The 27,932-nt window shown below is 49.1% G+C and overlaps 1 protein-coding gene across 1 annotated transcript; it reads left to right on the plus strand.

Annotated features, from left to right (window-relative positions):
* Window positions 1-1,114: 1,114 nt before the first annotated feature.
* MEIOSIN (meiosis initiator) lies at window positions 1,115-27,363 on the plus strand (the record flags this gene model as incomplete). Its single annotated transcript, XM_084906838.1, is given in 16 exon segments — window positions 1,115-1,185; window positions 11,779-11,863; window positions 17,686-17,797; window positions 19,513-19,623; window positions 20,458-20,545; window positions 20,547-20,570; window positions 20,572-20,642; window positions 20,645-20,662; window positions 21,597-21,696; window positions 22,489-22,583; window positions 23,459-23,614; window positions 23,987-24,060; window positions 25,343-25,546; window positions 25,616-25,848; window positions 26,508-26,597; window positions 27,195-27,363. Coding segments are annotated over 16 exon segments (1,701 nt in total).
* Between the last annotated feature and the right edge of the window lie 569 nt (window positions 27,364-27,932).

Here is a 27,932-nt window from a genome sequence, read left to right on the forward strand (position 1 = left end):
AGAGTCTCAATGTCGAGTACAGGGTGTGAGATTCAGGGTCTGGAGTCACAGGTTGGAACCTTGAGAATTATGTTTTAGGGCCTGGAGTCCCTAGAGTATGGGGCTGTAATTTTATTTTATTAATTAATTAATTTATTTATGTTGGGGGGGCTTCAATTTTAGAGTCTGGGTCTCAGAGTAGGACTCACATGCGCGATCTCTGTTTTGGGTTGGGGTCATAACATGAGGATCTGAAGCGACATTTTGACGATCTTGAGGTCTTTTTTAGGATCTGAAGTCAATTTGGAAGGGCTGAAGTTTGCTTTGCGGGACTTAGATTTCTTTAGGATTTTGGTTCTCATAAGGTTTGTGGTCTGCTATGTTAATGTTAGGATTGGGGTCATATTTCTGGATTAGAAGTTGACAGTTGATGGGTTTAGGGCATCTCAGCCTTAGGATGTAGGGTTTTTAAAGTTTGGAAGGGCTTTTTTTGGGGTTCTAAACCCTCACTTTGGGAGTTCAATGTCACATAGTTTTAGTGTTTTAGTATCAGAGCTTATGGATTTCAGGCCTGGCGGTCTCTGTTTCAGGGTCTGACATCTCACTCTTTTTTTTTTTTTTAAATATATTTTATTGATTTTTTACAGAGAGGAAGGGAGAGGAATAGAGAGTTAAAAAAATCGATGGGACAGAGACATCGATCAGCTGCCTCCTGCATACCTCCTACTGGGGATGTGCCCGCAATCAAGGTACATGCCCTTGACCGGAATTGAACCTGGGACCCTTCAGTCTGCAGGCCGATGCTCTATCCACTGAGCCAAACCAATTTCGGCTGACATCTCATTCTTAAGACTGAAATTCTGAAGTCATCGTTTGGGAATTTGCTCTTTGGTTTTAGCTCTGAATCATGACTTAGAGGCCCCCAACTTACAAAGTGGGGTTCACGGGCTTCAGTGCAGAGTTTTGGGGTAATAATTTGGTTTGGGGGCCCATATTTGTGGGGCTTTGGAACACCACTTTGGGATGCCTGGTGTTCAAAGGAGGACCGAGGGGAAATGAAGGCTGCCCATCATGCCGCCCCTTCCTCCTGGAATCCCGAGGTCACTAACAAGTCTTTCTCTTTCCCTCTTTGCAGATGTGGGGTGCCAGCAGATATTTGTGTTTCCCTGAACGCCCCAAAGCCAGTTCTCGGAGTTCCTGTGACAGGTAACCATGCCCCCTCCCAATCTTCCTTACAGCTCCAGCCACTCTTGTGGACAATAATATAAATAATGTTTACTGAGCTTTTTGTTTTGCTAGTCTTTGCTAAGCCTTCTGTTTCTTTGATGTGCTTTCTTTTTTATATGCTTTAGCTCTTTTTAAAATATATATTAAATATATTTTTATTGATTTCAGAGAGGGAGAGAGAGATAGAAACATCAACGATGAGAGAGGATCATTGATTGGCTGCCTCCTGCATACCTCCCACTGGGGATTGAGCCCTTGGCTGGAATCGAACCAGGGACCCTTCAGTCTGCAGGCCGATGCTCTATCCACTGAGTCAAACCAGCTAGGGCCATACGCTTTAATCCTAACAACAACTCCACAGGGAATATAACTACCATTTTCAAGGTTAGAGAAGTCTGAGGTGGTTGGCAAAGATCATCCCTAAGCCCTTGCAGGCTTTGGCCTTCTGAGTGTCTTAAATGCCCTTCCTTCCTTTCTTTTATTCACATATTCACTCTTCCATCAAGTACGTACCAAATGTCAGGGATCTTCTAGAGGGGATTTTCACAGCCGATTGAGGGTTGGATCACTTTCTCCTTCCCTCCAAAGTCAGGATAAAGAAAAAACAGCCCGCTGGCATGGCTCAGTGGTTAGCATCAACCTATGAACCAAGAGGTCACAGTTTGATTCCTGATCAGGGCACATGCCTGGGTTGCAGGCTCGATCCCTAGTGTGGAGCATGCAAGAGGCAGGCAATCAATGATTCTCTCTCATCACAAATGTTTCTATGTCTCTCCCTTCACCTCTGAAATCAATAAAAACATATTTTAAAAAAGAAAAGAAAACATAGTCTGCCCTTGCTGGTATGGCTCAGCTAGTTGAGCATCATCCTGTACACCAAAAGGTCACCAGTTCAATTCCCATGCAGGGCGCATTCCTGGGTTGTGGGTTTGGTTCCCTGCAGCTGTTCAATGTTTCTTTCTCCCTCTCCCTTCCTCTCTAAAATCAATAAAAACTTAAAAAAAAAAAAAGGCCCTGACCAGTTTGGCTCAGTGGATAGAGCGTCGGCCTGTGGACTGAAAAGTTCCAGGTTCAATTCCAGTCAAGGGCATGTACCTTGGTTTCGGGCACATCCCCAGTAGGAGGTGTGCAGGAGGCAGCTGATCGATGTTTCTAACCCTCTATCCCTCTCCCTTCCTCTCTGTAAAAAATCAATAAAATATATATATTAAAAAAAAGAAGAAGGAAAAAATAGCTAGAGGTCATTATATATGCCCTACTGTTCCCACCTCTCCCCATGACTTTCTGTCCATTCATCTCTTCATTTATTAACCCCCCAAAAATAAGTGTCTACTTTGTTCAAATTCTCTACTTAGGTGCTGTGCTCAGAAGGAGCACTCTGAAGAAAATGAAGAGTGCCTGTCCCGCAGCCCATTCCTCCTGGAATCCCAAAGGTCACCAGCAATGCATTCTGTTTCCCCCTTTCTACATGCGGGGTCCTTGTGTTAAGAAAGACTCTTAGTTGCAATTAACAGAAACCTAGCTGAAACCAGCTTGAGCCTAATAGGGGATTTATTGGATTCTTTTTTTTATTATTATTGATAAATTTTTTATTTTTATTTATTTATTTATTTATTTATTTTATTTTATTTTTTAAGTGGAGAAACTTTAGCAACTTAAATTGGATTCTTTAAACAAAAAATTCAGAGGCATCAGGCTTCGCTGGCTCCAGGTGGAGGTTAATGTTTGTTGACATGAAACTGCCTTTCACAGCTCAGCTATGGTCCATGCTGGCTTCCTTCTCAAGCAGGCTCTCCCTTTGTTAGGATAAGAGCGCTTCCGGCAGCTCTAAATCCAGATCTTGCTAACTTGACAACCCCAGCACAGTCTCACTCCAGAATCCAGGGACTCTAATTGGCCAAACCGAGGTTCGGACCCCAATCCTGAACCAATCGGCTTCTGTGCTCCCGAGTGAAAGAGGAGGTTGATGTTAGCCTCTCTGAACCACGTGGACTGAGAGAGGGGCAACGGTGTTCCCCCAAAGGAAACTATTACCAGAAAAAGGGGGGATCGGATTTTTGGTCAACCCAAACAACAGGCTTATCAATCACAGTCATACAATAAATACCTCCTCCCCATTCCCTAACATCCTTTATCCCTAAATCATTCTGACAAAAGACTGTTTCCCTTCTGTCTTGAACTAATCTTTCGTGAGCACTCCCTATGTTCCAGGCACTATGTTGGACACCTTCCTGACAAGATCAAACTTCCTAGCCACCTGCGTTTTATAAATGAGTTCAAAACAGGCTCAGAGAGAGGAAAGCGATTGCCAAAAGTCACACAGCCAGTGGCAGAGCTGGGATTCCAGTCTGGGTCTGTCTGCTTTAAACGTTGAAGCTTATCGCCAATTATTATGCTGCCTCTTGGGATTGCTCCCTGATTTGTTCCACTTTGGGGCAGCTCTAACCCTTTTTTTTTTTTTAATATTTATTTTTTTACAGAGAGGAAAGGAGAGGGATAGAGAGATAGAAACATCGATGAAAGTGAAACATCGATCAGCTGCCTCCTGCACACCCCCTACTAGGGATGTGCCCGCAACCAAGGTACATGCCCTTGACCGGAATTGAACCCGGGACCCTTCAGTCCACAGGCTGATGCTCTACCAGGGGTCTTCAAACTACGGCCCGTGGGCCACATGCGGCCCGCAGAGGAGTCTGATCTGGCCCGCCAGGTTTTTTGGGCAGTGAGCGCAGCCGAGGTGTTACAGTAGGAATTAGTAGTTCATATAGTCCGGACCCCCCAGCTCTCTGAGGGACCGTGATCTGGCCCCCACTTTAAAAAGTTTGAGGACCTCTGCGAGCCACTGAGCCAAACTGGTTTCGGCATGGCAGCTCTAACTCTTAAATTCCTGTGGGTGTTAGAGCAAATGTAGGATCAGGCCTGGGTTTTCCCACGCCTTACAGAAATTTGAACTGGCTCTCAGTTAAGGCTCCTTCCAGCTCCCATAAAATAAAGGAACTAGGAAATGTTTAGGTTATTTAGCTCAGGGAAGAGGAAACACAGGAATTAGAGTCATTTGTCATTTCAAAGCCCAGGAGGCTGTCACAAGGCAGAAGAAGTATTCATTAATGCAACAGTTTTTATTGAGCACCTACTAAGTGCTGAGCATTATTCTAAGACCTGGGGATCAAGTCAGGGCCACATTATGACATTCATGGCCATAGGCAATTTTGTCTTCCTGAACCCCTTCCCCTATTACAGTGGTCGGCAAACTTTGGCTCACAAACCTCATTTGCCACTCTGTTGACTAGAGTTTGCCGACCACTGGGATAGAGGCTTAATCACAAGGAACAACAACAGCCTATAATTATTGGAGTCGAGAGTCTAGGCCAGTGGTCGGCAAACTCATAGGTCAACAGAGCGGCAAACCGCGGCTCTCGAGCCGCAGTTTGCCAACCACTGCCCTATCAAAAGCACATTAAAAGTTATAGTTAATGACAGCATTGATATAAAGATGAATATAATCCAAGTTGGATTGTATATACATTTTTTCTTCTGATTTAAAATAAAATATTTTCATAAGCCCCTAAAGGTAACACGGGCCCTACTATGCCTACGGGATGTCAGCCTGAGATAAATAAAATAAATAAAAAAACAAAAAGCCTTCCCATTAAGGGAGGGTTGTTTATAATAAGATTTTGTATGCTAATAAATGATATAGCAAGTAACAAAAATATGCTTATTTAGATTGAGTGGTCAGGAAAGAACTTTCTGAAGAGGTTACATTTTAAAAAATATATTTTTATTGATTTCAGAGAGGCAGGGAGGAGAGAAATAGAAACATCAGTGATGAGAGAGAATCATGGGCCGGCTGCCTCCTGCATGCCCCAGACTGGGGATCGAGCCTGCAACCCAGGCATGTGCCCTGACTGGGATGTGAACTGTGACCCCCTGGTTCATAGGTTCAACCACTGAACCACGTCAGCCGGACAGTTACATATTTTTTAAATCCTCCCCTGAGGATAGGTTTATTGATTTTTAAATTTTTTTTTAGAGAAAGAGAAACATCTATGTAAGTTCAGTTGCTTCCCATACATGCCCCGATTGGGGATCGAACCCGCAACCTAGGTATGTGCCCTGACTGGCAACACTCCAAGTAACTGAGCCACTTGGCCAGGGCTAAAGAGGTTACATTTAAGATCAGCGGTGATTGGGGAAAAAAGAAACCATCTATGCCAAAGTCAGAGCAAAAGAACATTCAAATGGAGGGAATAGCCGAAACCGGTTTGGCTCAGTGGATAGAGTGTTGGCCTGGACTGAAGGGTCCCGGGTTCGATTCCGGTTAAGGGCATGTACCTTGGTTGTGGGCACATCCCCAGTAGGAGGCGTGCAAGAAGCAGTTGATTGATGACTATCTCTCATCGATGTTTCTAGCTCTCTAACTCTGTCCCTTCCTCTCTGTAAAAAAACAATAAAATAGCGGAAACCGGTTTGGCTCAGTGATAGAGCTTCAATCTGTGGACTGAAAGGTCCCAGGTTCAATTCCGGTCAAGGGCATGTACATTGGTTGCGAGCACATCCCCGGTAGGGGGTGTGCAGGAGGCAGCTGACCGATGTTTCTCTCTCATCGATGTTTCTAGCTCTCTATCTCTCTCCCTTCCTCCTCTCTGTAAAATATCAATAAAATATATATATTTTTAAAAACCAATAAAATATATATTTTTTTTAAATGGAGGGAATAGTAAGACCCTGAGGCAGAAATAAATTTGGCAGTTTAGAAAAACGGAAAAGGGATTCTTGTGGTTGGAGCTGACCTGTTCCCCACAGACCCAGAGGGCAGAGCTGGGGTAAGTGGGTGAAAAGTAGAGACTATGAAGAAAGAACTTGACTAAAACCATAACCATCAGCAAGGAAAGGGGCAGCCCCGGGGGGACTATCTGGCTCCCAGAGGCCCCTGTGAGCAGAGCCCAGGTCACACCGATTCAGGACGACTGCCCAGCAGATGCCAGGGTTTTATGATTCTTAATCACCCTTTTCTTCCTCTAAAAAATGTTTGCAAAGAAGGCTTTCTTGGTGCTTTGCAAAACCCAGAGGAAACACCCAAACCCTTTTGTTTAGACATGGCCAAATGTCTGACACTGGGCCTGCATATTTTTTCTTCCTTGCTTCCTGTGTTGCTCCTCTCGGCTCCTCTAGAATGGAAGAAAAGCGATATGCAAAAAATAAATATCAGGGCCAGACAGCCTACCCAGTTTTCCTCCAAGGATAGAACCCCAGACCCCCTATGGTGAATACCAGGAGGTAACTAGAGACCAATTGCTGATAGATTTTTTTCTTTCATGCCTTCATTGAATCAACTGATATGTATAGTTTTATGTATTCATAGTGGTTTTGAGGAGATGAACTAATGATGTCATCCCCTGTGTAAAGCCCTTTAATGGCTTCCTGTTGGTCTTTGAACAAAAGCAAAACTCTGTGAGCCTACAAGACCCTGCCTCTCTGGCCTCTATCTCCTTCCGCAGTCTTGTCTCACCCTACAGGACTCTTTACTTTCTATGCTGCAGTCACTACGACTTTATTTCTTTCGGATTCTCCATGCTTTCTTGTGCCACAGGGCCTTTGCACATGTTCCCTCTCTCTGAAATGTTTTCTTTTGCTCTTTACCTATATATTTCCTCTAACCCTTCAGAACAGGTTCTGGCCAGGTTTACTTCTTCAGAGAAAACCTCATTGATTAGGTGAAAGCCAATAGTCAAAGCTATGCCCTGGCTGTTTTGGCTCAGTGGATAGTGTTGGCCCATGGACTGAAGGGTCACAGGTTCGATTCCCAGTCAAGGGTGCATGTCTTGGTTGCAGGCTCTTAATTGTTTCTTTGTTTTTGGAAGAACAAAAGCTAAAATTCATTTGATTCATTCAGGTTCATTAATAGCCCATTTTGCCCTAGCTGGTTTTTCTCAGTGGTAAGAGCTTTGGCCCGTGGACTAAAGGGTCCTGGGTTCAATTCTGGTCGAAGGTGTTTACCTCAGTTGCAGGTTTAATCCCCGGCCCCTGTCAGGGCTTGTGTGGGAGACAGCAAATCCATGTCTCTCACATCAATGTTACTCTCTTTCGGTATCCTCTCCTCCCTTCTACTTCTCTAAAAATCAATAAAAAAAAATATTCTCAGGTGAGGATTAACAAAAACAAAATGCAAAACTAATTCAAGCTTCCATAACCTCGCCTTTGTCTCCATCGGATCCACTTCATGGACATGTGACTCATGTAGTCACAGGGTCCTGAGCTTAGAAGAGGCCGATGCTTGGTTTAGCGCTCTGCTCTCACCATCTTAAATTATCAGCTTTTGAACAAGGGGCCCTACATTTTTATTTTATTTTATTTTAAATATATTTTATTGATGGTTGTTTTTTTTTTTCAAGAGAAACATCAAAAGTGCTTTATTCAAAGTAATCTCCATCCCTAGCTACACATTTCTCCCATCTTTCAGGTAATTTGTGGATACCATCCCAATAGAACTTTTCTTGGTTTTTTTTGTTTTTTTTTTAAATATACATTTTATTGATTTTTTTACAGAGAGGAAGGGAGAGAAATAGAAAGCTAGAAACGTCGATAAGAGAGAAACATCGACCAGCTGCCTCCTGCACACCCCCTACTGGGGATGTGCCCGCAACCAATGTACCTGCCCCTGACCGGAATCGAACCCGGGACCTTTCAGTCCACACTCCACCACTGAGCCAAACCAGTTTCGGCAGAACTTTTCTTATTTTGAGGCAAACCATTCAGACACCTAATTTTCTACTTCTTCATATGTTTTGAAGTGCTGCTCTGAAAGTGCGTGTGCCATTATTGATGTTTTTACAGAGAGGAAGAGAGAGGGATAGAGAGTTAGAAACATCGATGAGAGAGAATCATCGATCAGCTGCCTCCTGCACACCCCCTACTGGGTATGTGCCCACAACCAACGTACATGCCCTTGACCGGAATCGAGCCCGGGACCCTTCACTCCACAGGCTGATGCTCTATCCACTGAGCCAAACCGGTTTCGGCGGGCCCCACATTTTTATCTGTACTGCTGCTCCCCAAGCAAGTTAGGTAGCTGGTTTTGGTCCTACTTGCAGTTTTATGTTTGTTTTCGTGACAGTTTGATTAATGCCTTTATCCCTGACTATACTGTGGGCCCTAGAAGGGGCTGTGTTTGTTTTTGATATTTTCACTGGAGGCCGATGCACAAAATTCGTGCAAGAGTGGGCCTTCCTTCCTCTGGCCGCTGGCACTGGCTTCCCTCTGGCACCGGGACCCGGGCTTCCCTCGCAGCCCTGGCTTCGTCTGGAAGGTCGTCCAGTCTAATTAGCATATTATGCTTTTATTATTATAGATTCCTGTCACCTATCACAGTTCCTAGCATATAGTTGGTGCCCAATAAGTAATTGCTGAATGGATGAGTGAGAAAGATATTTTCAGGAGGTCAGAGTTTGGTTAGGGGGATAGTGTGTCCCCGTTTCCTCAAGGACAGAGACAGCGACTCTTCTCCGTTTCCACGGTGTCCATCCAGCCCAGGGCCAGGCAGGAAGGCAAGGGAGGATGGGGCAGGTGACGTTTGACCTAGGCTATGAAGAAAGGAGAAAAAAAGATTAATGGAGCTGAAACTGATTTGGCTCAGTGGACAGAGCATCGGCCTGCGGACTGAAGGGTCCCGGGTTCGATTCTGGTCAGGGGCATGTATCTTGGTTGCGGGCACATCCCCAGTAGGGGGTGTGCAGGAGGCAGCTGATTGATGATTCTCTCTCATCGATGTTTCTAACTCTCTGTCCCTCTCTCTTCCTCTCTATAAAAAATCAATAAAATATATATATATTTTTTAAAAAAAGATTGATGGAGACAGGTGTTTGGGCATGCCTGAAGGAGTAGCAAAAGCAATGGCATATGTGTGTAACTTAGGAGACAGGCTCCAATGTCTTTGTGTCTCCATCTGTTAGGAGAGGGTATGGGGTGTGTGTGTGTGGGCATATTATGAATTATTAATTCAGGGATTAGACCCCAGAAGTTCTTCATCTGCCCAGGAGTCAACTGCTTTCATGCCCTTTTGTTATTGTTAATCCTCACCAGATAGTATTTTTTCCATTGATATTTAGAAAGAGTGGAAAGGAAGGGGAGAGACAGAGTGAGAGAAACACAGGATTGGTTGCCTCCCAAACATGCCCTGGCCAGGAGGCTCGGGCCTGCAACCAAGGTACGTGCCCTTGACTGGAATTGAACCCACAACCCTTTAGTCCAGGGTCTTCAAACTATGGCCCGCGGGCCACATGCGGCCCGCAGAGGAGTCTGATCCGGCCTACCAGGTTTTTTGGGCAGTGAGCGCAGCCGAGGTGTTACAGTAGGAATTAGTAGTTCATATAGTCCGGCCCTCCAGCTCTCTGAGGGACCGTGATCTGGTCCCCACTTTAAAAAGTTTGAGGACCCCTGCTTTAGTCTGTGGGCTGACACTAGCCACTGAGCCAAACCAGCTAGGCCCTTCCACAAAATACCACGTGCGGGCGCTCACATACAGTGCTATTGAAACTTTGTGGCCCAGGCGCAGAAGTCGGTGTTTGGCCTGGGCAAGTCTATTTTGAAGAAAGGGCGTTAGAACACTCAAGGGGCCGAAACCGGTTTGGCTCAGTGGTAGAGCGTCGGTCTGCGGACTGAAAGGTCCCAGGTTCAATTCCGGTCAGGGGCATGTACATTGGTTGTGGGCACATCCCCGGTAGGGGGTGTGCAAGAGGCAGCTGGTCGATGTTTCTCTCTCATCGACGTTTCTAGCTCTCTATCTCTCTCCCTTCCTCTCTGTAAAAAATCAATAAAATATATATTAAAAAAAAAAAAAAAAAAAAGAACACTCAAGGGGCCAAAGAGCCGCATGTGGCTCTCGAGCCGTGGTTTGCTGACCACTGAACTAGGGCATGCCTTTTTTTAATCGTTCATTTAGCAAACATGCACTGAGTTCCTGTAGTGTAACAGGCCCTGTTCTAGGTACCAGACCCTGTTCTAGATGCAGCTCTCAGCCCAGGTCAGGGGTCAGAGATCATGAACCCTGAGGCTGGGAGACCATATCAAAATACCTCACCTTCCTGTGGAGTTAGGGTCAGACAATGGGAGAGAACCAAAGGAAGTAAAAGAATGGCCAGCCAGGCCAGCCCATGAGGGGTATTGTAAGCCACATTGAGAGTTTTTGTGTTAAAATATTATTTATTAAATTGATTGGGGTGGCATTGGTCAACATGAGCATATAGGTTTCAGGCATGGGTTTCTATGTCATAACTTCTGTATATTGCACGGTGTGCCCACCCCCCAAATGTTGAGGGTTTAAACTTGATCCTTAATAATAGGATGGCATTGAGAGATTTGAAGCACCCATTAAACAACTAATGTGTCAGGTTCTGTGCTGGGCGATTTCACACGCTCTAATTTATTTAGTCCTGTTGCTAATCCTCTGACCCTGAATGAATATCCTCATAACCATTGCACAGATGTGAAAACTACGGTCAGATTCGTATTTAAGAAAGATCACTCTGGCCGAAACCGGTTTGGCTCAGTGCATAGAGCTCGGTCTGCGGACGGAAAGGTCCCAGGTTCGATTCCGGTCAAGGGCATGTACATTGGTTGTGGGCACATTTCCAATTGGGGGTGTGCAGGAGGCGGCTGGTAGGTGATTCCCTCTCATCAATGTTTCTAGCTCTCTGTCCTTCTCCCTTCTTCTCTGTGAAAAATCAATAAAATATATTAAAAAAAAAAAAAAAGAAAGAAAAGAAAGATCACTCTGATTCTACTAGACAGTATGGAGTGGAGGAGGACAGGTGGGAAGCTGGGAGACCATTAGTATGTCAGTAAATGGCCTAAGCCAGGAACTGCAGGGATGGAGAGAAGGGATCAGAGGAGGAATGGACAAGATTTGGTGACTGATTGGACAAGGGCTTTAGGGATGCTGTCCAGATGATGCCCAGCACTCTGTCTCAGGTGCCTGGGGTGGAGGACATACCTGAGATGAGGAACAATGAGACAGGAGGTTTGGGATTCAGATACCAAATTCCATTTTGGATGTCCTAATCAAAACCTGTTTTTGGCCCTAATCGGTTTGGCTCAGTGGATAGAGCTTCGGCCTGCGGACTCAAGGGTCCCAGGTTAGATTCCATTCAAGGGCATGTACCTTGGTTGTGGGCACATACCAAGTAGGGAGTGTGCAGGAGGCAGCTGATTGATGTTTCTCTCTCATCGCTGTTTCTAACTCTCTATCCCTCTCCCTTCCTCTCTGTAAAAAATCAATAAAATAGCCGAAACTGGTTTGGCTCAGTGGATAGAGCTTCGGCCTGTGGACTGAAGGGTCCTGGGTTCGATTCTGGTCAAGGGCATATACATTGGTTGCAGGCACATCCCCAGTGGGAGGTGTGCAGGAGGCAGCTGATCGATGTTTCTAACTCTCTATCCCTCTCCCTTCTTCTCTGTAAAAAAAAATCAATAAAATATATTAAAAACAAGATTATTAATGTTGAAAAAATCAATAAAATATATTTTTTTAAAAAACAAAACAAAACAAAAAAAACTGTTTTTCTCCCAAAACAGGAAGCAAAGAAAAAACCACACCAGCAAGCTCCATGAATTGGCATTGCTGCTACCGCTGGCCCCAAAGACCAAGAAGCTTACTAAGGTACGTGGACCGAAGGAGTGGAGGTGGATTTGGGGGGTAGATTTTAAAATGTCGGTAAGCTGGTTAACTTCCCTTGTCCTGAGAAACCTGCTAGTAGACAGACTCTTTCAGTGACAGCACTGAGATGGGACTGGGAATTCCTGGGAGTCCGAGCACATGACTGCAAGATTCTTTCTCACAAAGGAGGCAGGAGGAGCTGGGAGGGGAAGACAGGCAAGGAGCCAGGTAGAGGTCATTGCTTTGGGTTTGAGCCCTCCAGCCCCATAACTGCAGAACCCTGGGCAGGTCACGCAGGGTATCAGCCTGTCACGCTTTGCGTTTCTGAGCTGTAAAGTGAATAAAGATAACTCCTTCTACCCAGAGATATTGTGAAGCCAAAATGACATAATAACCATGACAGGCCCTGAATAAATGTCAGTTCCCTCCCTGTTCTGTGACCTGTGGGTATCATCTCCACCCGGTAGAAACAGACCAAGCTTCTCTGCGTGTCCCCGTTGGCTATTCAATAAATGTAGATGGTGCTGAGCTAACACCCCACTCCCAGGGGGAACAACTTATTGGGAGACTCGGAGATCCTGAAGGCTTGGCGTGATGTTTTCTTTCTATAGTTTATCTCGTTCAGTCATTTATTCATTCAGCAGCCATTTTATGGAAAGATTATTGGGTGTCAGAGCTTTTTTTTTTTCTTTCCAGTTTTTATTTTATTTTATTTTATTATTGATTATGGTCTCACATAATTGTCCTTATTCCACCATTCCCATCCCAAACCCCTCCCTAGATATGCCCCCCCCCAACCCCCGTTGTCCATGGCCACTGGCTAGGCCCATATGTATGCACATAAGTCCTTGGTTGATCTCTCCCCCTTTACCCTCCTTTTCCCTTACTTTCCCTCTGAGGTTTGAGAGTCTGATCACTGGTTCCCTTTCTCAGGGTCTGTTTATGCTGTTCATTATTTCCTCTAGATGTGTGAGATCATGTGATCCAAGAAATTGGGTGTCAGAGCTTTTATGATTATGACAAGGAGAGGGAAAGAAATTTGAGACCCAGTCCTCATCCTCTGAGAACTCAGAATTTGGCAGGAAGATAAAGCTTTGAACACAGGAGTAACTGGTCCCAGCTAGAGCGTGCTACTTGCCTCCAGAGAGGGTCAGAGGAGCAGGTGTTTTGGAAAGATTAGCCAAATCCCAACCCTAAGCTTCTCCCTGTCTGCCACATTCCATCAATCCCTAGTCATGTTGCTTCTCCCCCTAAATATCTCTCAGTCGTGGGTGCTTATTTTTATTTTATTTTATTATTATTTTTGTTGTTAATCCTTACCCGAGGATATTTTTCCATTGATTTCTTAGAAAGAGTGGAAAAGAGAGGGAAAGACAGAGAAATATCGATGTGAGAGAAACACATACATTGGTTACCTCCTGCCTGTGCCCTGACCAGGGAGGAGCCTGCAACCCAGGTACATGCCCTGGACCAGAATCAAACCCAGGACCCTTTGGTCCACAGGCTGACACTCTGTCCACTGAACCAAGATGGCTAGGGCCTTATATTAGTTTCTTGTTGCTACTGTAACAAATTACCACAAATTTACTGGTTTCAACCAACACAAGTTTAGTCTCCTACAGTTGTGGAGGTCAGAAATCCAAAATTAGTCTCACTGGTCTAAAGGCAGGGTGTCAGCAGACTTGGTTCTTGGAGGCTCCAGGGGAGAACGTGTTTTCTTTCCTGTGCCAACTTCTAGAGGTCACCTATGTCCCTTGGCTCACAGCCCCTCCAGAGCCAGAAGAGTAGTATTTTCAAACCTCCTCTTCTCTCTCTCTGCTTCCGTTGTCATTTCACCTTCTCTGCCTTTGACCTTCCTGCCTCTAGCTTTTAAGAAACCCTTGTGATTATCTCCTGGGCCCACTGAGATAATCCAGAATAACCTCTCCACCTGACGGTCCTAATTCAGTCACATCCAGCACATCTGCCAAGTCCCCTTTGTCATAGAAGGCAACACAATCACGGGTTCTGGGGACGAGGACATGGATGATTTGGGGAGAGGCATTACACAGAACACTATGGTGCTCAAAAATACTGGAGTATTTGCTACACAGAGGCTGTCCTAAGCTCTTGGCAGGAAGGCCAGAGATGTCTGGGACGCGGTCCCTGCTCTGGAGGAATGACCTTGTCATCAGGGGACAGGCCTAATTTTATCACTGACCAGATGGCCACATCTCCTCACGGAATTCTCCCCAGGCCTCAGCCTACTTTCTTTACCATTGATTTTCTACTACTTTAATAACCCCCCCGTCTCCCCCATCTTCATCCTTCCTTAAGTTCAGTCCTGGGACCCTGCTCCACATACAACCTGAGTTCCTGTCAGTCCCCAACTTCACACTTGAGCAGTCTGCTTAAAGTACGTCACAGTTCCTCAGGGCTATGTGACCTGCTCAGTCTGCTGCTCGGGGAACTAATGTGGGCCATCATGTGTGGCCTCTCCTGCATCTGAGACGGGCTGCAGCTCAGATCTGTGACACCCTAACGCACCATTCTGGCTGGTTAAGCGCCCCCTGCCCTGTATGATGCTGTAGCTTCTTCCTCTGGCCACCAAAGCCTTCAGCATATTACTGCTTGTTTTCGTATCTCCTATCCCCTTTACATGAAGAGTTCTGGGATGGCAAGGACCATAATAGATAAATCTCTATCCCCATTGCCCCACAGGGCCTAGCATAGAGCAGATAATAACCATTGAACAATTGATCCCAATGGACTGAGAGTTCTAGGTGTCAGACCCTTAATGCCAAATGTTTTATGTACATTTTCTTACTTAATCCTCCCCACAAGGCTTTTTTGAGATGCATATGTTTATGCTCATTTTTTGGTTTGAGGAAACTGAAGCACAGAGTGGTCATATTGTGCAGAGGAGCACAGCCGGCTTACAGTGAGAGAGAGGCAGATGTGTCTCTTTCCAAAGGTCCACATCCTCAATCACTCTGTCATTCAGTGCTCAATAGATGTTCGTTGAATGAATGAATGAATGAATGAATTTCATCTGTTGAGGAAGTTGCATCTTATCCTCCGAAGATCTCTGGTATTTGAACCTTTGGTGCAGTTCCCAAAAGAAATTTTAATTGCTGAGCCTCTGTCCTGAAATCAGAGATGAGGCCCAATACCCTCCTGCATAAAACCTTTAAACTAGTAATAATAAGTAACATTTTATATTACTTTACGGTTTACAAAGACTTCAGCTTAATGAGTGCCCAACATGTGCCAATCCTGGTGTTGGAGATACTAAGCTAAAAATTTAGTATCTGCTCTGGAAAAAAAACCCTGGTCTAGTTATAAAAAGTTAGAAAAGGTTCTCATTTAATCCCCTGAGAACTTACTGAAAGTACTCTCCTTGTCATCAACTAAACATTTATTAGGCAACTAACGTATCAGGCTCTGTGTTGGGCAATTTCACACACACTAATTTATTTACTCCTAATGATAATCCTCTGAGCCTGAGAGAGCATCTCATCCCCATTGCACACATCAGTAAACTGAGGCTCAAAGAAGTAAAACAACTACTCCGAGTACACAGCCAGGAAGTGGCAGTTTGGAACCAGGCCCTTCCAAAGTAATAGTCCCTTGCTTATGTCACATGTATTCCTTAGTTAGATCATAGCTTTCTTTCGTGAATCAGGTTAAATAATTTCAGTGTTTGCTGTATCATGTTTCATGGAACGGTTTCACATAAGTCCCCTCTAGAGACCATGTTTGGGTTTGGAAGATTACTACTAATGGCTTTATTGTTATTCTTAGGGGTCCAGTACGATTCAAAAAATACTTATTGCCAAAACCGGTTTGGCTCAGTGGTAGAGCATCGGTCTGTGGACTGAAGGGTCTCGAGTTCGATTCCGGTCAAGGGCATGTACATTGGTTGCGGGCACATCCCCGGTAGGGGGTGTGCAAGAGGCAGCTGGTCGATGTTTCTCTCTCATCGATGTTTCTAGCTCTCTATCCCTCTCTCTTCCTCTCTGTAAAAAATCAATAAAATATATTTTTAAAAAATACTTATTAATGTTCTTCCCTCATGTCTTTTTTTTTTTTAATATATTTTATTGATTTTGTACAGAGAGGAAGGGAGAGAGATAGAGAGTTAGAAACATCGATGAGAGAGAGTCTTCGATCAGTTGCCTCTTGCACACCCCCTACTGGGAATATGCTCGCAACCAAGGTACATGCCCTTGACCGGAATCGAACCTGGGTCCCTTCAGTCCCCAAGCCGACGCTCTATCCATTGAGCTAAACTGGTTTCGGCTTCCCTCATGTCTTGACGAGACTAACTTCTTCATTCTTCAGGTCTCAATTTAAATGCTGCTGCTTCCAAGGGGACTTTCTGGACATCTAAGTTTAATTGCAGAATCCCTTGTTATACTCCTTTATTCATAACTAGAGGCCCAGTGCACGAATTCATGCATAGGTGGGTCCCTCGGCCTGGCCCAGTCCTGATCAGAGCTGGCTGGCCTGGGGGAGGGACTGAGGGAAGTTGGCCTGCTGCAGGAGGTTGTTGGCGGGACTACACTGACCACCAGGGGGCAGCTCCAGCATTGGGCGCCTGCCTCCTGGTGGTTATTGCACATCACAGCAACTGGTCAACCTGTTGTTCGGTCAACTGACCATAATAATTGCTTAGGCTTTTATATATTGTATATAGATACTTAATGATAATTTTGTATGATTTATGAGTTTATTAATAACTACTGCCCTCACTATAGGGTAAGTTCCATGAAGGAAAACAAAAGCATGTCTAGGTCCTCCTTACATGCTTGGCCCTTAGTGGGAAGTAGTCTTTTTTTGTTTGTTTTGTTAATCCTCACCAGAAGAGATTTTCCCACTGATTTTTAGGGAGAGTGGAAGAGAGAGGGAAAGATAGAGAGAAACATTGATGTGAGAGAAATACATCAATTGGTAGCCTCCTGCAGGTGCCCTGACCAGGGTAGGACCATACAACCCAGGTAAGTGCCCTTGACCAGAATTGAACCTGGTACCATTTGGTTTGCAGGCTGACGCTCTACCACTGAGCCAAACTGGCTAGGGCAGGAGTAGCTCCAATGCCAATACCAATACTAATACCGATGCCCATACAAATCAATGTTTTGTGGCCGGACGGGTGATGCCTGGTGGGCAGGAGCCTTCGCACTTGGTGCTGTGGGGGATATTCACTGCTTCAGCAGTCATTGGCTGAGCCACCTCTCGATTCTGTGTGCCTGAGATATAGAAATCAACTAGTTACAGTCTCTGCCCTCAGCTAATCCAAGGTCAGCGGAAGAGAATGATGTGTAAACAGATAATTATAAGACAGTGTGGCAAGTGCCTTGGTGGAATCAGGCCCAGGGTGTTATAAGAGTGCCTAGGAGGGACCTCTGACCCAGTGTGGGCGAGAGGGGTGGGGAAGGAGGGAAAGCTTCTGGAAGCTCAAAGGAGGAGATGCCGGGGAGGGAGTATGTGGGAAGAAGAGGAAGGCTTTGCAGAAAGACAAAGCAGCGTGTGCAAAGGGCCGGGGTGGGAAGCTGAACAGTGTACGAAAAACTGGACCTGGGTTTAGATCCCAGCCTGGCCATGTCCTCTCTGTAACCTTCGCAAATGCCGTGACACCCTGAGCCTCAGTTTCCTTACTTGTATCGCTACCTTGCTGGGCCACAATGAGAACTAAAGAGCAAAATAGGGACGTGTCTGTGAATGGAGGAATTGTTGGGGTGGGGTTTGGGGTCCTGGAGCCTTTCTGCCGCTGGTCTCGGGCAGCTTCTCGTTGTCTCGGGCCCCCACTCTTGTGCATAACCCCGTCTTTCTTTGATGGGCAGAAGGAGATTCTGCAGTACATCCTGCACTACATTCAGTACCTCCAGAGGAACATCGATGTGGCCAAGGCTTTGCTCAAATTCCACGCCATCAATGGGGAAGGTGGAGCTGGGGGTAAGTCTGTTTCCCAGGGCCTGCTACGTAAGCATTGTCCTGCTGTCAGGGACCCTGAGTGCCTTCAGCCATCCCAGGCCCTCCAGGATCACACAGCCTCGCACAGGGGCACAGTCAGAGGAGGGCGCCTGGGAAGACTGTGGGGGGAGGGGTCCTGGCGCTGGGCCTTTGAGGACAGTAGAAGGGGGAGCCCTGCCAAGTTGAAGAAACAATCTGAGCAAGAGCGTGCAGGCATGAGAAGACACGTGTGGAATGTTCGGGGACCGCCAAGCAGATGGGTGTGGCTGAGGGGCCATGTAGCATTGGAAGGACAAGTGCAGGCTCTTGAGCCAGACCCTGACTCAGATACACGTTTCCATAGCCTCTCTGTGCTTCTGCTTCCTCGTCTGCAAAACGGTACTTCCCTCCTGTGTTTGTCGTGAAGATTAAATGAGTTAATACAAGAGGAGAGTATTGTTGCACAAAGCCTAGAACACGCCAGTCATCCAGTACTGTATGTGCTGGGTGCTGGCATTACTGGTGTAAAACATACACAGGCAAGAAGGGTAGGAAAGAGGAAGAAACGAGAGCCTGAAGGCCTTCGAGCACCTGCCTGAAGAGGGAGATGAGGATGAGACTTACTGATGGACGTTCAGCCAGGGCAAGCCAGGATCAGGATTGGTTTTTTTGTTTTTGTTTTGTTTTGTTTTGTTTTATTTTGTTTTTTTAATGTTCTCTGTGAAGATCTTTGACATATTTTATTTTATTTTTTAATATATTTTATTGATTTTTTACAGAGAGGAAGGGAGAGAGATAGAGAGTCAGAAACATCAATGAGAGAGAAACATCCATCAGCTGCCTCCTGCACACCCCCTCCTGGGGATGTGCCCGCAACCAAGGTACATGCCCTTGACCGGAATCGAACCTGGGACCTTTCAGTCCGGAGGCTGACGCTCTATCCAATGAGCCATCTTTGACATATTTTAAGTATATTTTTTATTGATTCAGAGAGGAAGGGAGAGGAAGAAAGATAGAAACATTAATGATGAGAGAGAATCATTGATCAGCTGCCTACTCCATGCCCCCTACTGAGGACCGAGCCAAAAACCTGGGCATGTACCCTGACCGGGAATCGAACCAGTGACCTCTTGGTTCCTGGGTTGATGCTTAACCACTGAGCCACACTGGGCTGCAGGGTTTTTGTTGTTGTTTTTGTTTTGTTTTTTAGAAAGAGGTCCCTAACATTTAGTGTGGAGGATTGGTTATTAAGTGAGAAACTAGAGTCAGGGAGATATCAGTGAACATATGTTCAGGAATGGTCCAGTCAGGAGACAATGCAGCCCCATCTGGCATGACAGCTGAGTGTAGACAGAAGAGGGAACGTCTGGGAGATGTTAATGGGGAAGAATTGAGAGGCTGAAGGAGACCTAGTGACCAGGATGGGTGGTGGAACCCTCGCTGTCTTGAGGAAGGTGGGAGGAGGAATTGGTTTGGGGTGGGGGAAATGGGGGCCAGTTTGGGAAGCACTGAGTCTGTCTTCCCTCTGCCAAGGCCCAGAATGGCCTGGGGAAGCCCCAGTGTTCGCCCTGCACCTTTGTCTGCCTGCAACCTCAGACAAGTCTGATCTCCTCCCGTGGACTGGGGCGGACCACTCGCACCCTGCCTTCACTGGGAGGCATTGTCTGGGAGGGAGGACTTGGGAGGACACGACCTCTCTCCTTCTTTGTCCTGTGCAGGGCTGGGCCGGAACGCCACTGTGGGCTCAGCAAGGCAGAGACACGTCACCCCATCCGGCTGCCCACACTCTTGTTGGAAACCTAGGAAGAAGAAGCTGACCCGAGCGTCAGGTACAAGCTGTCAGTGGAGGCAGACAGGAAGTTGGGTTCAGACGGAAGTGGGGCTCCTTCTCCAGGGTCGTCATACCCCTCGGAGGCCCAGTCAGCAATCCTGAGCCCCTAACGAGGCTTCAGAGTCAGACACGCCTGGGTTCAATTTCTGGCTCCTCCTCTTACTAGCTCTGAGACGAGGGTGCACTGTCCTCTGAGCCTCATCCTCCTCATCTGGAAATTGCAGTGCCTGCCAAAGGGAGGTCGTGAGGATTAGGAGCCTGAAAATGCCAGTTCCCAGTGAAGGGAAGCTACTGTCAGCGTTTATTGTCTTTATGGCCAGTCACCCATCCCCGGCCGGAGGATCAGGGAGCATGCACATCAGGGAGGAGAGACCTAAGAGTGAAAGACCAGTGTCCTGGGCCCAGCCTCAGCCTTCCGACATGTCCTCTCCCTTTTGCGGGCCTCGGTTTCCATGTCTTTAAAATGGGAGTTGGACCTAGTCAGTGATTTCAGCCCTGGCTGCACATCTGAATCATCCACTTGCCTTAAAAAGTGCCTGTGCCTGTGTCTCACACCAGAAGGTCGGGTCTCAGTGGTCTGAGGTGCACGCGGGGCTTCCGTCTTTTTTCCGAGCTGGCAAGATGATTCCAGCCTATTAGCAAGGGAAGAGAGTGTCGGACTGTGGCCTCTAACTAAGGACCCAGGCTTATCCAGGAGGCGCTGATGAGTGACGGCCAGGCAAAGCTTTGAGGCGGGTGGTCGGGCCCAGAGCAAAGAGGACCTCCCACCTGAGCCATCCTCTGGTGGTACTCAGGCCCATCCCCATCCGATGCCATCTCTCTGCTGTCCCAGAACGCCAGACCCGGGCCCAGAACCCTTGTTGCTGTCTGGCCCTGGACAAGCCCAAGATGCAGGTGACCCCTCCCCCAGACCAGAGGGGCCAGCACTCCTCCAAGATGCTGCATTGTCTTTGCCTTCAGGTGACAGAAATGGAGGAAGGTTCTGGCTGACATTGCTGGATGTGCCTAAGAACAGCGTTACTGTGACATTCAAGCTGGTCTCACCATTCATCTAGCCAGGCACTTGTACACCCCTTATTAGGCATCCCCAACATCCAGACACAGCCCTGGTTAGCTGGGTGGTCAACGCCTCTCACTTCATACAGCTATGGTCTCTTTCCCAGTTTTCTGTTCCCTTCAGGCTCTGCTGTGGGTGTGAGGGCGGAACAGAGTCAGTGCCACCCTTGTGTGAGGGCTGCAAGTGGCAGAACTCTAGGGACTTCCTGTCTCTGTACCAGCTTCAAAAGGCGTGATGGCTCACTCAGCAGAGTCAGGCGAGAAAGCGGGCAAGGGAAGACATGGCCTGAGCCAGTCCACCTCTTCATTCAGCCCTTACTCTCTAAGCACTGCCTCGGCCAAGCCATGTGCTGGGTGCTGGGACAGTCCAGTGAAGGAGTCACACACTATCACTGATGGTCCAGAGTGGTCCCAACTTCTTGGGCTTGTCCAGGGAGCGTGAGGGCCCCAGAGGAGGCGCCCAGCCTACCTGGGGAGGGAGGGCTTCCCAGTTTGGCTAGTTATATGGCTTTGGGCAAGTTACTTAATAGCTCAATGCCTCAGTTTACTTAACTGTAAAATGGGGGTAATGATGCTACTCTTTCACAAAGGGTCAGTGACTAGTATGTAGAATACTTACAGCTGCGCTGGCCATGGTAAGCTCTCTGTGCTTGTTGGCTATTATCATCTTCACCGTCATCATTCCACTTAAGGATTTTATCTTCCTTACACCTTCTTTTAAAGGAGTGGAGTTCCAGAAACCCAGTGCTGATTTGGGTGGCCCCTGAGCCTCATGCAGAGGTCCCAAAGCTTGAGGTTTTGCCTAGGGTGGGGAAGGGGAGGCTGTGGCAGACCCTGGCGCCTCTTCATCCCTGCATCTGTGAGTCTGGACTCCATTCCAGACAGAGGAGTGATCATCCTAAATCGCCTCCTCAGGCAAACACAATGTCCAGGATGATGCGCCTTCCCCTGCCTTCGGGGCCCAGCAAGAGGCCGAGAAGACCCGTTTTCTCTATAGAACACAGCCGTGTCCCAAGTAAGGAAAAGCCAAGGGCTCTAGGTGGAGGAGACTGTGTTTGGTCCTGAATGGCTGAGGGGCAGTGGGAAATGAGGCTGATTTACACCTGATGGTGTCTGTGCCATGAGCACAGCTGTGGGCCTAGCTTTCCACAGGCATCATAAGCTTTAAGGAGAGATGGGCCCCAGCCTCTCACCGGTGTCCCTGTCTCCCCTCTCACCCTTCTAAGCCATCCTTACTAGTCACACAAACTTTGACCATGTCAATTTGTGGCTTAACGCCCTCCCTCAGAGCCCAAATATCTTCATGGGCATTTGAGAACTTCTCTGGCCTCAGCTCACCTTGCCAGCACCCTCTCCTGCCCCTCATCCATGAAACTTACCCTTAACACCTGCAAATACTCACCCCTCCCCCTGGGAGCCATGCCTTTGCCCCCTCTGAGCTCTTCCTACTCCCATCCCTCTTCCCAGCAAGCCTGGTCCCCTCATCTACTTGGAAAACTCTACCTCCTTCAGGCCAAGCTCAGTGCTATCCTCCCTCCGGCCCTGCCCACCTGTCTGACCTCCCCAACCCCATCACTGTGTGGTCAGCGCCTGATTACAGCTGTCTCTCCTCACAAACCTTGAAGCTCTATGAGGACAGCGCCTCAAGCTGACAGCTTGCTGCCCCCAGCTCTCCCCAGCAGCCAGCATGGAGCGATCCCTGTCTTACCTCACAGTGGGCAACACTGAGCTACCCAACGGGGGGACAGCTCACTCAGGGGCACAGCAATGGGCTCCGGCTCTGCCTCTTGAATTCCACCTCTTGCAGGTACGAGCTGGTGTTCTACGATTCCAGTGAGGAGATGGACAAGGACGCCCCAGACCCTTGGCTTCCTGCCTGGACCCCAGAGGGCAGCCCTGATGGTGACTGGAACTCTGTCTCTCTTCCTTGCAGGCTGGTGTGGGGCCTTCTTGGTACCTGCCTTCTGAGGCTTTCAGTAGAAGGGGGAAAGTGGGAAGGTGACTAGATGTCCGCTAAGTGCAGGGATGGCAAGCACACGGTCACTAGCCATTGGTTGCCATGGCAGATATTGTTAATCAAGCATCACTGCTTCTGGTGATCCCAGGCACTACCTCAGAGTTCTTCTTCTTCTTCTTCTTTTTTTTTTTTAATATATATTTTATTGATTTTTCACAGAGAGGAAGGGAGAGAGATAGAGAGCTAGAAATGTCGATGAGAGAGAAACATCGACCAGCTGCCTCTTGCACACCCCCTACTGGGGATGTGCCTGCAACCCAGGTACATGCCCTTGACCTGATTCGAACCTGGGACCTTTCAGTCCGCAGACCGACACTCTACCACTGAGCCAAACCGGTTTCGGCTCAGAGTTCTTCTTAACACAGCTCTAGGTAGTGCAATCATTCTGTCAGATCTGACACATTATGATACTGACTAGAGGCCCGATACACGAAATTCGTGCAAGAGTGGGCCTTCCTTCCCCTGGCTGCCGGCACCGGCTCCCTCTGGCACCGGGAGCCGGGCTTCGTCTGGAAGGTCATCCAGAAGGCCATCCGGTCTGATTAGCATATTATGCTTTTATTATTATAGATTTTATTTTTATTGTTTTGCCCTCCATGGTATAATGACAGGCGTTGTGCCTCTTTAATGTCCTCCACCAAGCACTCAAAATGAGCAGTTGACAGTCATCTTTCCCCAGTGTCTGGCAGCACCTCCTCAAAGCCAGCTGGGGCAGAGGGCAATCTGTGACCACACGCCAAGCTTGACGTTTCCTTTTCAGGAAGCCCGCTGGCCTTGGGGCCTCCCCAGATTGACAACTGGAGTGTGACGGGCCAACCGAGCGAGATCCTAGGTCTCAGTCCTTCCCTCTTCAGCTCCCCAGGGAAACTGCTGACAGAACAGTTCTTGGAGGATGGCAGCGAGTACCTGACCCAAGGTGAGCATGCAGGGCTGGACCTGACCCTTGGTTCATTCAGAAAACACACGGAGATGCCCACCGAGTAAGTGTGCAGCCTTGTGCTGGGCAGTGCTGGATGCCCAGGGAGGAATGCTGTGTGGTCCTGCCTCGAAGAGCCCCTAGCCTAGTGGAATGTGAGGGAGCCCCAAGCCAGCGTGGGGAGCAGGAGGCGCCAGAAGCCTGCAGCAGGGACCAACTCCCTCTGCCTAGGGTGAAGGTGGCCCCAGGGAGCGGCCTGGGAGCTAGATTTGAATATGGCGGAGGAGATCCCGAAACCTAGGGAGTGGCGCAGAGCCCTGGTGCCATGAGGGAGCCATTTTCATACCAACCTCTGGCTTCCCTCCCGGACAGCTCTCTTTGAAGAAGTTTTCTTAGATCCTGTGTCTTCACCTTCTGCCTGCGGGCTGGACGTCCCACTGGAGAAGGTAGGCATCTCTCCACCCCTCCATCCACAGGAACGGCCGTCCTGCTTTCCATGAGTCACTCGCCTGCTCAATTCACTCATCCATCCCCTCAGCGTTTCCAGAGACTCATCTGCTCATCCTTTGAATGCTCACTGTTGGCCACCAGACGCCCACCCCATGCTGGGCACTTGGAATGAACTAGACAGAAGGGATGAGAGCTAAAAAGCTGTCAGGGCCTGGCTGGTGTGGCCCAGTGGTTGAGCATCAGCCCACAAACCAGGAGGTTGAGTTTCAATTCCTGGTCAGGGCACATGCTCAGGCTGTGGGCTGGTCCCCAGTAGGGGGCGTGCAGGAGGCAGCCGATCAATGATTCTCTCTCACAATTGATGTTTCTCTCTATCCCACTCCCTTCCTCTCTCTAAAAATCAATAAAAATACACATATTTTTTTTTTTTAAAAAAAACTGCTAGGTGCCCCTAAAAGACCCCACATAATATTACAACTGCTCTATGAAACCAGCGTCTCTGGGACCCCCATTTGACAGAAAATGAGCAACCTCAGGAATCCTCAGTGGAAAGAGCTCCCTCCCAAGCCCCACCCTGACCTCTGTCACCACTGTCTGCTCCAGGGGTTCGCTGTCCATCTGACAAAGGGGCAGCCCTCACCTGGTCCCCAAACCATTCTTCCTCCAGCGTGTGTTGGCGGGGGGCATGCCTCAGTGAGCAGTTGAATGGGAGTAGTAGGAAAATAGATGCCCTTAGCAGAGGCTTCAGTAAGTGTCAGGCACTGTGCTAGGTGCTTCTCAGCCCTGCAAGGCATGTAATGAGACTAGTCTGTAAATGACGTGGATGCTCAGAGAAGTTAAGACTTGCCCGGGACATCATGGCTACCAGGTGAGGTGGTAACTGATGAGATTAAGAGATATTGCCCCCAAATTAGGCAGAAGAGCCGAAACCGGTTTGGCTCAATGGATAGAGCGTCAGCTTGGGGACTGAAAGGTCCCGGGTTCGATTCCGGTCAAGAGCATGTACCTTGGTTGCGGGCATATCCCCAGTAGGGGGTGTGCGGGAGGCAGCTGATCGATGACTCTCTCTCATCGATGTTTCTAACTCTCTATCCCTCTCTCTTCCTCTCTGTACAAAATCAATAAAAAATATATATATACAAATTAGGCAGAAGAGCTCAGCCCAATAGAGTCCCCCTCTGACCCCCGGGGGAACTTGGGAACATTTGTTTGAATGTCCAGAGGGTGTTTGCATGAGGCTGTCTTGAATCTGAGACGTTTCTCACGCTCATTTCCTAGGAAAGCAGTGAGTTGGAGCATGAAGGGCCACGGATGTCTGCTCACATCCCCGCCCAGGACACACCCGCCGAGGCCCCCGAAGACCTCTGTGACTCCCACAGCCTGTGCCTGTCCTCGGCGTCACTGGGCCACCTCTCGCTGAGTGAGGACAGCTCCGAGGGCCTGGTCACCGACATGGACACCGAGCGGGTGTGGAGGCAGCAGGTGAGGGGGACAGCCCTCGAGGTGGGTCCCGCTTCTCCTGCCAGCTCTCATCTCTCTGCCCCCACCCAGGACAACCCTGCGGACCCGAAGTCCGCCAGCGACGAGGACGGAGACCACACCTGGACCCCCACCCGGCGGGCGTCCGCCTTGCCCGCGGCCAGGAGGAAGGGCAGGAGGGGCCGGGCAGACGGCCGCCCCGTGAAACTCAAGAACAAGAAAGCCCCCTGCTCCACGCAGCCGAAGAAGAAGTGTGTCAATGGCTTCATCATGTTCTGTAGGATGAACCGGAAGCAGTACATCCGGTGGGTCCTCTTTGGCTGCCCGCCTCTCAGAGCATGTTGCCCGCTGCTAGCTGACCCATGGGCACTGTCCTCAGCCACACTGTCCTCCCCCAGAAAATGGCTTACATAACCCCAAAAAAGACGGGTAGATTAGGTGCCGAGGAGGGCCCAAGCGCCCACCAGGTGCTGTCTAGAGTCCTTGTCCCATTCTTGGTGCCACTCTCTCCCAGATGGCTTCCGCCTCAGGCAGGGGGGGCGGCTGGGCGGGGCCGGTCCTGGAAGGTCCAGGCTCATAATGTCCTAGCCCCATCCTAGCAGCCTTGTGGGAGGAGAGCTCCTCACTCCTAAGGTTGCAAGACAAAGTTCTTGGGTCCGACTTGTAGATCAGGAGCCCAACCCAGAACCCATCATTGCCAGCCTGAAGCCGGGGGGTGGGAGGCCTCCCAGCCACAGGGCAGAAGAGCTGGTGCCTTACGGGAAGATGCAGGGCTGGTATTGGGAGCAGTGGATACAGGGGCGTCTTTCCAACAACCATTTATTAAGCGCCCCCTTTTGGTGCCTCAGCTCCAGGGTGTGTAATAGGGTCCTTTCAAGGTATCTAACCCAGGAGGGCACGGGTCAGGTCAGAGCTGGGTCTCTGCCCACACAGGCCTCCCTTTACCGCCTCCCTCCTGTCCCAGGGCCTGCCCGGGCACTGCGTCCACAACTGCCACCAAACAGCTGGCCCAGCTCTGGCGGGAGATGACGGAGCCGGAGCGGAGACCCTACAGGTGAGCGGCCCCGCGGCCTGCTGGGGCGGAGGGCCTCCCGCCACGCCTCACCCTGCGTGGCTGTCAGAGCCTTGAGCTTCGTGAGATCGGAAACAGGCTGGGAGTTTCCTGGGGAGGGAGTTTGGATGTTGCAAACTTTTATGAAATATTCGGGGTGACAGGTAGAGAGGTGCTCTACCTTGGAGCTTAGAAGGACAAGTACCTTAATTGGGATTGGCCCCGCTGCCCTAAATTTCCTTTGCCCTCTCTGCCGCAGGGCATTTCTCAGAGCTGGAAGCGGGAAACTGGGTCTCCCCTTTCGCTTGGCCTCCTCCCTCTCTCCCTCCTCCCTCTCTCCCTCCTCCCTCTCCCCTCGCTTCTGGAAACCACCCCCTCTTCACCTGCCTGTTTCCCAGCTGGCCCTCAGTGGGCAGAGACTGACAGGGGTGTGGGGCTTCAGCAAAGTGCCCCTGTGGAGTCCCGTTATATAGACCGGGCCAGGGGCTCCCCGCCCTGTGGGACCAGGGAAAGCCCTGGCCACTGCGGGCCAGAGCACTGTGGTGAGGCAGAGCCCCCGAGGCCGGTGAGGAACCGCCCGCCCCCTGCCTCTCCCCCCAGCATCAAAGCGCGAAGGTTCAGCCGCCAGCACAATCGGATTGTGAAGCAGGAAAGCTCCAGCAGCGAGGATGAGGACTGGGGGGTGCCCAAGCCCTTCTACCAGCTGCTGGCGGACCGGGCCCAGGGTGCCTCACAGCCCGCCGCTCAGCTGCCTTCTCGCCACAGATGAGCGGTAACCACTTCACCTCTCCTCCCCGCCCAGCTCCGCGGCCCGTCTGAAACCTGGAGCCAATGAGGAAGAGGCTGCCCCCTCCTGGGCCTCAGCCCTGCTGGGCAGGTCTCCTTGGCCAGTTCCCGCAGGCTGGGAGGGGGGATTTATTGACCCCGTGCTTTGTGTGTTTGCCTTGTATGTGGGCAGCGGAGCTCTGCCCTTGTCACAGCTCCTTCCTTCCCCGGGGATGAAATGAGGGAGAAGCTGAGGAGACGGGGCTCCCCTCTCACCTGCCTTTGTCTACCCCAGAATCAAATGGTTCCAACCCCGTTCATGCTCACCTTATCCTACTCCTCCCTCCCCTGTTCTATTTATAGGTTATTTATTGTTGCCAACAAAACAAAGTGGAACCCTTGTTACCAGCAAGGGAGGCTAGGCAGGCGGCCCTGGTCCCCCTAGCCCTGGGGGTGCGCCTTCCACCTGGATCTGGAGGCCCCAGGGCCCGCAGTTTGAAAGAAACCACACTCTCCCTCCGCACCACAGACCCGATTCCCACCCGGGCCCCTCAGGGTGCAGGGATCAGAAAG

Source organism: Pipistrellus hanaki (genome assembly GCF_964339955.1).
Source record: "Pipistrellus hanaki genome assembly, chromosome: 15".
Lineage (NCBI taxonomy): Eukaryota > Metazoa > Chordata > Mammalia > Chiroptera > Vespertilionidae > Pipistrellus > Pipistrellus hanaki.